At 36.5% G+C, this 11,795-nt stretch overlaps 1 protein-coding gene across 2 annotated transcripts in view; it reads right to left on the minus strand.

The window, feature by feature from the left end:
* NUP155 (nucleoporin 155) overlaps positions 1 to 6,746 on the minus strand; it is a 67,167-nt gene extending 60,421 nt beyond the window's left edge. For both annotated transcript variants that reach the window (XM_089993167.1, XM_089993166.1), the window contains exons 1-7: positions 6,451 to 6,746; positions 5,612 to 5,781; positions 4,752 to 4,878; positions 3,016 to 3,278; positions 1,282 to 2,932; positions 965 to 1,177; positions 509 to 756 (exon numbers count right to left, since the gene is read on the minus strand). In XM_089993167.1, the coding sequence (XP_089849293.1) occupies positions 509 to 756; positions 965 to 1,177; positions 1,282 to 2,932; positions 3,016 to 3,278; positions 4,752 to 4,878; positions 5,612 to 5,781; positions 6,451 to 6,609 (2,831 nt within the window). In that variant the 5' untranslated portion in view covers positions 6,610 to 6,746. The remainder of the gene's footprint in view (positions 1 to 508; positions 757 to 964; positions 1,178 to 1,281; positions 2,933 to 3,015; positions 3,279 to 4,751; positions 4,879 to 5,611; positions 5,782 to 6,450) is intronic.
* Between the last annotated feature and the right edge of the window lie 5,049 nt (positions 6,747 to 11,795).

Below are 11,795 nucleotides of genomic sequence, written 5' to 3' on the forward strand. Positions count from 1 at the left end.
GTCTAAACAGAAGGCAGATCATTCAAGATGCATCTTATTATTGCACTATTCTGACGATTCTCTCCTCAATCTGAAATTCTGCAGTCACAAAGTTCAATTTCTCCATTTGACATTGTCAGAAGACATGGATGTAGTACACAAACTACACGCACCAACACCATCAAAGTGGATGACCCTTCACAAAAGAAATTAGATAATGATCACAAACTGAAGTTACTTTTCATCATTCACATGTGATAAGAACATTAAAAACAATTATTTGAGTGGCAACCACGAATGACGAAAAAACATGTTTTGACAATGCCAAAACATATATAAAAAGAGCCATACAAGAAAGCATTACTTGGCTTATTACTAATACTGAACAGCAACAATAGACAAGTGTATCCACAATTCCATATGCAGACTCACATAAAATGACAATTAGTAACTACTTTCCAATAAGATGCATAGAAAAACAGCACAGAGTAACACATGCTCCCTGTTATAGCCTAGAGTGGATAGTGACCTTAAATCTTCAAACCGCTTGCAAACAGTACTCAGATCTGCAGACTCTGGAACTTTGGCTAATAGGCTATAAGCTTCCTTAGCAAGATTTTCTCTCTCCTCTGCATCACCAGTAACAGCTGCCCTCTCAAGAAACTCTACTGCCTGGAAGAATTTGTTGTCTGACTCATTGTAGTAACTGGGACAACCTTCTTTTAGTTTGCTACTAATATCATCCAGTGTTCCCCTGCCCTCTGGACCAATATAATACTGAAACAAGTGCAGCTATATTATTAAAAAAAAACTTTGTTGTGTTGCATTTAAGAATTCAGGTTGTGAGACCATTGACTCAATAATCCAGAAGCTAATATCTAGAAGTCAACCAGAAACCTTCATTACGACTAATAAAACTAACATTTTGTTTACCACTCATATTCAAGAGGCATTAGCATTAAGAATCACAAGCAAATGTAGCTACCTCCATCAGTGCAGCAATGAGTCTTGTTGCAAGCTGCTCACCCTCCTCTGAACATACAAGTTGCTGAAAAGTCAATTGAACAAGTTTCATGCGCAGATTAATATCCAGACTCTGAACCAAACGAGTAACCTGGTGCCGTACAAGAAGCCGAAGCAAGAATAGAGCTTCACCAGATCTTCTAAGCAATCGCCTCAGACATTCCATCCCCCTGACCTGTATAAGGCAGACACATAAGGTATAAGACAATATTATGCAAGACAACAATACAATGGAAGAATCAAGAAAGGAATTAAAGATCGAGCAAAAAATTATCATACTTCCAGTGCAGCAAGTTCTGCAGGACTATATGGAAGCCTTGGTTTTTTATTGGCAATTGTTGTGCCACCATCCATATTAACACTTCGAGCATAGTTGCTATACAGATTCCTTCTAGTGCTATCCTCGCTGATTCCAGAACCTAACCCAGTTTCATACAGGATAGAACCAGTCAGATCTCCAAAACTAGCAACACATCCATACAGCCCCCTTCTCTGGTTTCTACGAGAGCGCAGAAATTGTTCTAGGGAGCGAATCTTGCTTTCAAGGATCTGCATTCCCTCAAACGAAAGCCTGCAAGTTATAACCCCTTGCTGAAAATTGGTCTCAGAGCTTCCACCACCCTTGATAATCATGATAGGAAGCTCCCACACAGGAGCAAGTAATCTAGCAGTGCATAGACAAAGCCCTTCATGGGCACCTGAAAATACAGGATCTGCTTCCTGAACAACCTGGCCCATATTGAACCCCACACCAGGAGGAGTTACAGCATTTGATACTGCACTACTTCCATCAACTTGTGGCACACCAACCAACCTTGGATCTTCAAATGACTCGGCAGCTTTCTCAGCAACAGCATTGCTGATTAAAATTTCTTCAGGGGAGATAAGCTTAGCAGCCAGTAGCAAACACATTGCTGCAGCCTCCCCAGCACCAAAACGATTGAAGAAGTCTTCTAGTAAGGATCTTGGAGCACTGGATTCTAACAACCTTCGCAAAATGTCTACAGGCCTATTGAGTACTATTTCTGTCATGCCCATGGTGCTGAACACAACAGCTCTTCTTCTTGGTAAGATATGTTGAGTTGCAAGATCACCCAAGGCCCAAAGTTGCACAGAGGCTTTCTCACATGATTTTCCCAGACCCCAAATGCCACATGATTCTAAGTACAATGACTGCAGTGTAGCTGCTGTATCTGGCAAAGGTAACACATCAGCCATGTAGAGCATTCTACCTTCAACAGGGAGTGAAGATACTGTTTCACGTAATGCAAGAATATTTCTTGCAGCTGCACCAAAGCTACTGGGAGCAGAAGAATGAGCACTTGGATCTCTGTTCACAAGCAAAAGACAGGACATTGCCGGAGGCGAGGAATCAGAAAGGACAAGTAATCCAGAAGAATAATATGATGTTTCTACTTTCAAGACCAAATCTTCAGCATGTGGTCTACTACCTACAGGGAGGGTGCCAACTCCAACAGAGGGACAAGGTCGAGTTGATACCACTCTTAAAGAACATGGCCTCTGAATAGCATTACTTAATCCTAGTAAACCCCCAATGGAGTTATTGTTTCCAGTAGTTGATGCAGTGGATAGATACATTCTTCTACCATCAGACAATACAGCTACAAGATGCAGCCTTTTTGACTCCAAAGTGGATAATGGTCCAATGAAAACTATAGATGCTTTTGATGCTCGAGAAACTGCCCTAGATGTCGTAGACCGGACACCCCCATATAATCCATCTCTTTGATCAACCAGATTCCTCTCTTCTGCAATTCTTTTAGGTGGTCCATCACCACTTGCTCCTAGATCAAACACCATAACTTTTGATTCTTGAGTTCTTGCATATAAAATAGACCTCTCATTATCAACGACCATGCCAATGATCGGATCAATGGCACCGAATTTAAGAACATTTGGCAACACCCACCTAAACAATATAAACATAAAAATGTAAATAATGGACAATAGTGTTTTTTTGAAACGGATTTTTAATCAATCGTGCTAAAATACCTTGAAATAAGACTCCCAACATTAACTGTATGACAGATTTTACGGCAACGCTTGCGCCAGCCAGAGCCAGTCGTATACTGCATCTCATATAGATGACCATCACGACCAGCAAGGAAAATGTGACCCTTATCAGTACAAGTAATGCAAGTCATAGTGACTCCATCAGATGGTATTGTGTACTCTGGCAAAGGTTGTAGTGCAATCTCAGCGTACGGATCTTCACCATCACCACTTGCAGAGCAGCAAACCCCCAAAAGAATCAGCTGCAAAGGCCATAATTAGATGCAGAATAACCATAGTCACAGATATAGGTGACATTTTGAAAATATAGCTGTAAATTCATAAAACAATATTAAAGGCAAAACATCAATATATTTTGAAAACCTCAGAAATTTATATATTGTGATAATATCATGATATTATGAGCTACCTTTTACCTTTCTACTTCTTTTCTATATCTTAACTATGTTTATCTTCTTTCTTTTATAGTTTTTTTACTTATTTCTTTTATTATATGTGCATTTTATTATCTAAACATGTTATTTTTCTTACTCATTCCTATTATTTTTATATTTTTAAAATATTTTAAGTACCGAGTTTTTCCTGAGACTTATCAACTAAACCTATACTACAGCGAGAAATTGCCTTGCCGAGATATAGTCAAGACCGATATTTGTGACTATGAGAATAACTAAATAAATTTGCGAAAGCATTGTAACCCAAGCATACAATAATAAACATACACATCAATGCAGATTCCCATACAGAACAAACACATACATATGAGAAAACCCATCATCATTCCAATTGACCTGAAAATAGAATTATGTAACTTTAGCAAGACCAGAAAACTGTTAACTTCACTCTTAAGCATTGCAACCCAAGCATACAATAATAAACATATAAACCAATGCAGATTCCCATACAGAATAAACACATACATATGGGAAAACCCATCATCATTTCCATTGATCTGAAAATAGAATCATGTAACTTTAGCAAGACCAGAAAACTGTTAGCTTCACTCTTAAGCCTTAACACTTTGGAGTTTGGACCTACCACGTATCCATATGAAGCTCAAAAGGCTATTTCAGTTAAGTTCAATAAGCATAACAACAAATCAGATGGAAAATTTGCATGGTAGATCCATCCTTCAAGAGAATCAACTGACCGCATGGAAGGGTGGCAATTAAATTCAGCAAAAGAACAAGGTATAAAGGCAAAAAAAGGAGCATTTTCAGTCTTTTTGACATGATAGAATATGAATAATTAAAGTGAAGAAGGGTGAAATAATTGCAAATTATGATAAAGGAAGCTCCTCCAAAGGTTATGTTGACCTTCCCAAAAATATGTGACAGCCTCGGCACATGTCAACTAACACAATTCAAAAACAAATTCAAGACATGATCTCTATGATAAGAAATAGAACAAGCTAGAAATGTTTCAATCTGACTGCAGAGAAACTAGGACTTCAATCTGATGACAGAGAAAATAACATATTCAAGAAAAGCATAAAATTGCTGAAGCAGCTGGTCTAGCAACAATTCTTTAGCTTGTTGGTTGGTCATCAGAATAACTATGTCATTCGTTCATATATTGCTGTTAGAAGCAATTGTAGATAAGTACAAATGAACTTAGCCTTTCACACTCCAAGGTGCTGCAAAAAGGAACCAACTCAATTGCATGTTCAGCTCATTTCAAAAGAGCAACATAAATATCAATCAAAAGACGGTCACCTCAACAGGAGTTGCCAAAACCAAAAGATATTGAATGGCTTCCACAAAGATGCCAGGCTTAGCTTTAGCAAGTCCAACAGCACATATCGCTTGTTCTTCGCCACTATATTCAGGACACTGGCCATCCCTGAAGAGCAATGGTACATTAAGAACACGGAATAGTAGCCACAAAATCTATAACAGACTCACATGTTAGATAAAATTACACATGTAACCTCTATTTCATTAAGTATCTCTGGCTTATAAACTAGTAATATCAATGATCCAGAGTTTATTTGCAAAAATCAGGGTGGTAAAAGTTTAACACTTTTCCAATTTAAAGCACACATTAAGGTAAATGTAACCCATATAGTTTATAAAAATAATAATAATAATAATATAGTAACAAAATTGCAAGCGCTAAGCAAGCTCTTTGTTATCTTTTAAAAGTTATGCCATTCTTAGGAGCAAAAGTATAATACAAGGAGCAAATCCTATTTGGATGGTTATGCTGAGTATAGTCAGATCCAAATTGCACCAAACATTCAAGAGAAAACAGCTGCTTTGTGGTATTCTTAGAAGATTCTACAAAATAAACTTCAGGACCAGCAAAAGGTTGTGGAACAATGGGGATCTACCCTTTCCATGAGGAAGATTACTCAGAAAAGAACAAACTAGTTGGCAAACGGTTAGTGCAGGTTTACTTGTACAAATGGTTCTTAGCCTTTCAAATGGATTACAACACGATTGGCCAATCAAAGCACTCTGCAACCATGGGTCATAATTGGATTAAAAAAATGTATTACTAGATGTTTTCCAGAACTTGATGCTTCTATGACTGTTATATACAACAGCGAGGATGAGACAGAAGTTGACTGTACCATTTATCAAAACGCCAAAGGAACAGAGAGTTGTCCACAGATGCCCATGCTCGCCGAATTTCTGGAAAAATTCCACATAAAGCAGTACCTTCTCCTCCAGCTGCATTGTATCTATCAATAAGTACAGCAGGAAGATCTCTGGTATTGGCTACTTCAACCGCTGGAGGCCACTGCATCAATAAACGTTGCAGTAAGTACGCAAACAGCCTACTGAGGAAAGAACATCAGCTTCTTAAGAACCATATTAAGGAATATATTACCAAGGATCACATTACTGAGGAAGCCCATAATGTGCTATGATCCCCTGCTATTATACCAGAAGAAACATCAAGAACTAAACCAGGATCCTAAATTTATTTGCGGAACATGGTATGGGCGTTCTTACCTTCAAAACAAATTAGCAATCAATTCAATTGGACAATTACTTGCTATCTTATAACGACCAAAAAATGCCGAACATGCGAATAACCACACGCCAATCCATTAAGGACCATTATCACTCACCATGAATCCTCTACTAGAAGTACCAAGTCACGACATACGCAACTGAAAGTGTATTTCACGCCAAAGAATACCACTGCCTACACGAAACCGTGAATCTCTCCATACTACAATCCCAGAAACCGAATTCACCGAAAAAAAATATAAAATAAATGAAATGGATGGATGCGTTATACTGCTTGAGTTCGCACCCATGGAGCTACAATTTGCAGAACTACGGAACTAATGATTGTCGAACACGATCAGCACAGCCAGGAAAAAAATGCAAAAACACAAGGTAAGGTTGGGAACAAGCGCCGAAAACCAGATGCGATAAAATTGACAATATCACTGCGTACCTCTTTCGGGGGAGACGAGTACGGGTGGGTGGCGTATCTAGAAGCCTCCAGAGCCTCCTCGAGATCGACCCGCCTGGAGGAGTCCCGGCTTACGTAGTCTCTCACCAGGCGCCCCGCGACCGCCGCGTCCAAGGCGATCCTCTCGTCTTCCCACGACATCGCTTCTTTCTTCTTCTTCTTCTTCTTCCCCTAAAACCCTAGAAACGTGAAACTTTTTGAACCAGAGTGAGGAGAGACAATGAACCTCGCCGGAACGGTAAGAAAATCTCTTGCCTCTCTCTCCCTCCCTTCTATTATTTTGCCCACGAGAGAGAGAGAGAGAGGGTTTTGGGGTGTTGGCGGGTCTCTGCTTTGAAACGTAGTTTTGTAAATGCCCAATGTCTGTGAGCGGGGGGGGCCAAGGAAGTTTTTTTTTATGTTCTCAATATTTTCTTTACTGAATAACGAGTCGGATTTAACAGGGGTTTAGAATTTTGAGTTTTCCCTTTTTTCACTTCTCGTCAATGTTGATAAAATCGGTTTCTTAACGAAAATTAAGATGAGTTGTTTGTGAATCGATAACTTTTAACAATCAGGTGAGACGTCTCATTAAACAATGAAAAAATAATTTAATGAGAATGGCATCGTTGAGGTTTTTGGTTCAGTGAGGAATAATTTGGGTATGAAGATGGTAGTTTGGGGATTCTTTTGGGCTGCAAAGGTGAAAGTATCCATTTATATGAACATTTGATTAGGGTGAGGGCAAGTGGTCCCCACCTCTCTCCCTCACCAAACATGTCTACCCCTTCCTTCTTTTCATGATTTTAAGTTACGAATAAATTAAAATAAAATGTGTGTATTCCTCCTTTTCACTCATACCTCATTATCTCTCCGCTTTTCTTTATTTCACTTACTATCCCCTTTTCTGTTGTGGGTATGTTTAATGACAGCACGTTTGTTTCTAATTTTTAGCTGTATTTGAATAGTTAGTAGACAACATATATAGATATAATTGTTCTTAAAATTTATTTTTAAATGTTTTAGGCATGTTGTTATAGCCTCTATGGTGCAGAATTTTCTGCACTCATAGAGTTATGATTTAAGTACGATTTAAAATGTTGTTAGGCATATCGTTATAGCCTCTGAGATGCAGATTTTTTTTGCATTCATAAAGTTGTGATTTAAGTATGCTGTTATAACCTCTAAGGTGCATAATCTTTTTTGTATTCATAGAGTTGTGATTTATGAGCATTAAGCATGTTGTATATCCTAGTGTAGTTAGACAACATGCTTGTTCTTAACTTTTTTTTTTCTGTTGTAGATATGTTTAATGACAGCATGTTTGTTTTTAAATTTCTATTGTAGTTGAATTGTTAGTTGACAGCATGCATATGTAATTGTTCTTAAAAATTGATTTGTAAATATTTTAAGCATGTTGTTATAGCCTCTAAAGTGCAAAATTTGTATCCACTCATGGGACTCTGTTTTATGAGTATTAAGCATGTTGTTATAGCCTTTAAGGTGCAGAATTTTTCTGCACTCATATAGCGGTGTTTTAAGAGTTTATAAGCATGCTATTTTGCCCATGCCTAAATTTTATGCAACACGATTTCTGCTTTTGAATGTTCATAAAGATGTTATTTTAACCCCATATAAGCAGAAATTTTCTGCAATTCCTTGTGTTAATTCTTAACTGTATATTAAGCTTGTTGTTCTAAGTTTACTCTCTACGATTCAAGTGTTAACCTTTAGGCATTTGCTAGATACTGTTTCAACCTGTATGTGCAGAAAATTGTTGCACTTCAACGGTTATTTTTAGCGTGCTTATATGCATGCTTATTTTAATCCAAAACATGGTAAACCCATGTCGATAATCAGGATCAAAACTTAATGATCTGTGTGAACATGACATGTAATGCAAAACACAATAAATAAAAATATTAATTAAAATATTCCTGCATTGAGACATTCATTGCATGAGTTGTGAGTTGGTGCACCTAGGCACCTGAGGGTCGGCTCCTCTATGTCCGTGCTAGTGTGTTAAGTATGCTTGAAGGTCGATGCCTATGACTAAGGTTCGACACTTCCAGTTTTAAAACTTGATTTTTTGTCAAAGAGGCTTTAAACATAATTTTGTAATGCATCACCAGCTAAGTGATCGTGTTGGGGGGTGGAACCACACTTAGACTCATTTTGTCTCCTTGTTTTTTATATTTCTTTCTTCTAGGAGCCCAACGGTAGTCTAAAAGGGATGTGAAGGACGTGGAGAGCTCGAGGACATCGAAGTACGGGGACCTAGGAATCTTTTGCAAGATTTTTTTTAGTTTTGGAACTCCGATGATTATTGAATCAAAAATTTGTATACACAGCTCATTAATTATAAATAAATTTGTGGTTTTTGTCAAATCGAGCAAAAGTCTTGTTTCGTAGTCATTTTCTAGGACCAACACTTTAGAAAAAGTGTTTTCCAAGTAAAAAGGATTCTTATATGTTTTGTAAAAAAAACCAAAAAGATATCTCTAAAATTTTGGGCGTTACAATGAGGGTTTATTTTTAACTTTTCCAAAAGAAACTGAGAATGAGTGTAGGCATAATTTAGGTGTTTTTTCTATTTTTCAAAAAGAATAATAAAGTTGTTATAAATTTTTTAAGTTAAAAGGTAATTATATTGCACATTTAACAACAATATTGATGGAAGCACTACAAGGATGAGGGTTAATATCAATGATGCTTTAACGATTACAAAAAAACTCGCCACTATTGATCAAGCAATAAGGGTGAGTGTTTTGTCCCCGATAATTGATAGGTAATAGCAGCAACAAAAACATCACGTCGTTGTTATTCTACTACAACCATGGATTTCACCATTATTGCTTCATCAATAACGGTGAGGTGGATCGGGCCTTGAATGTCTTACCCCTGCACACATCTCGTCATTATTGCTTATAACTATATTGATAACATCAAGATGTCGTTGTTAAAGATTTGTTTATATCAGTGAGATTATTGCACTATTAAATGTTATCATTAAAACACTTTAACAACTATATTTGACAGACAGAAGATCTCACTGTTATATATCATTAACAACGAGGTCTGAATCTCACTGTTATAGGGTAACCCCCCTATAACGGTGAGAGTTATATTATTGATAAAGACATGTATAACAACACAACTCTTTGTCATTAAATATTAGTGTTAAAACGCTTTACCAATAATTTTTAATGGCCATAAAAAATTGATGATATAGATCATTAACGGCGAGATCTAGATCATGTTGTTATAGGGTTTTACTCTATAACAACGAAAGTTCTGTTGGTGTTATAGAGTTGTATTTAAAAAGGACCCGACAAACCCTTTTTATTTATCTTTTTATCTCTCTCTCTCTCTATGTGATTTCACTGGGCCACCAGCCCACCTCCTATCCTTTGCCCTGCTCGAGAGAGACCGTCGTCGATGACCTTTGAATCCTCCTCCATGCTCGGGTGACACCGCCAATGGCCACCTCCTGATCGCTACTCTTTTTTCATGTTTGAGCAGAGAGGGCCATAATCGAGTTCTTTCATTTGTATTTGTTTGGTTTGTATTCTCTCACGCTCTTGATTTTCTAAGGTTTTTACATCTCTTTCTTTGATTTTTCAGAGTTTTTGTAACTCTTTCTCTCTCTCTTTTAGGGTTTCAGCGTCTCTCTCTCGATTTCTAGGGTAATGGGCGACTATTACTTGCAGAATTAATTGAAATTTATGGATATCGGTAGAGCAACTAAATATTATAAACGATTCAGGGATGATACCGGTACTAATAATGTTGACAGAGGCATACGGTGAAGTTTGTTGTGAGATTTTCATAACCTAACGCAACATATGCAAAGTTGAATCCATGTGGAACTTGTTGGTCAATGTTAAATGAAATTCATGAACATTTGGTTCATATGGTCAAGGAGGTTATGGGTGTGGAGATAACAATGGGTTGCTTGGCTAAATGATGATACAAGGTCAGTAAGTAGATCAGATTTTATTTTTTGGAGAAGATGAAATATAGTTTGATGCCCTTGCTCAGTTTTTTCTACGCTCCCGCATGAAATAAATAGAACATCATTTTGCTTCATAAGTTGATTGACACCAACGTTTTTTGCGAATTAGGAAGTAGATGATAAAATTGTAAGTGTTAACTACAATCCTTTCGTAATGAGATTCTTCTGCAAGCTTTAATGAAGAGATGGAATTGCATTCCTTCTTTCTTTTTTTCTTTATCTTGTATCGTAAATTTGTGTTGTATGATCTTGCAAAGTCTTGAAGTGTGTGTTTTTTATTCTTTTGTATATCTATTGAGGCACATTCACTTTTTGGTGAGCCTTTTAATGAAAAAGTTCAGTATAGAGGTAACCATGAGTTACCTGGCTAAATGTTAATTCAACATTGATAAGATGAATTGATGGGTTGTTGTGTTTATTATTTTTTGTATCTACCTTTTGGTGAAGTTTGTGGTAAAACTCTTTAGGATGGAGATGAGGTCAAAATCCATCACGTGTTTCAAGATGATGGATTTTGGCATGAGGTCCTTATTTGGCATTTTTCGGGAAAGATGTGCCCATGAATTTCATAAAAGTGAGGCTTATTTTTTAAATTGAGTGCAAAAAGTTGGTCCCTTAATGTAACTTTCTCTCCCTCTCTTTCTTTGTTTTTTTTTTCTAATAACAAAGAAAAAACAAAACTTTGGTTTGGACCAATGTTGTTAGTATCGGTACTTACCAACCAACACTAGTTTTTTTATTATTTTGTGTGATATGAATTGGTGTGCCTATGTGATTAGGTTCTGAAATATATGTTTTAAAACTAATGCTTATGTGCCTATGAGATCAGGTTTTGAAATATATGTTTTGAAATAAATTCTTATGTACCTATATGATTAGGTTCTAAAATATATTTTTTGAAAGGAATGCTTATGTGACTATGTGATTAGGTTTTGAAATCTATATTTTGAAATTAATGCTTTTGTGCCTATTTGATTAATTTTTGAAGTATATTTTTTTTAAATGAATGTCTATATGATTAGGTTATGATATGTATTTTTTAAATGAATGCTTATGTGCCTATGTGATTAGTTTTTTAAATGAATGCTTATATGCCTATGTGATTAGGTTTTTAAATGAATGCTTATATGCCTATGTGATTAGGTTTTGAAATGTACTTTTTTAAAAAAATCTTATGTGATTAGGTTTTGAAATATATTTTTTTAAATGAATGCTTATATGCCTATGTGATTAGGTTTAGAAATGAATGCTTATGTGCCTATGTGATTAGGCTTTGAAATATATGTCTTGAAATGAATGCTTATGTGACTATGTGATTAGGTTTTGAAATATA

This window comes from Nuphar pumila, chromosome 17 (genome assembly GCF_984573655.1).
Source record: "Nuphar pumila chromosome 17, dmNupPumi1.hap1.1, whole genome shotgun sequence".
Taxonomy (NCBI): Eukaryota; Viridiplantae; Streptophyta; class Magnoliopsida; order Nymphaeales; family Nymphaeaceae; genus Nuphar; species Nuphar pumila.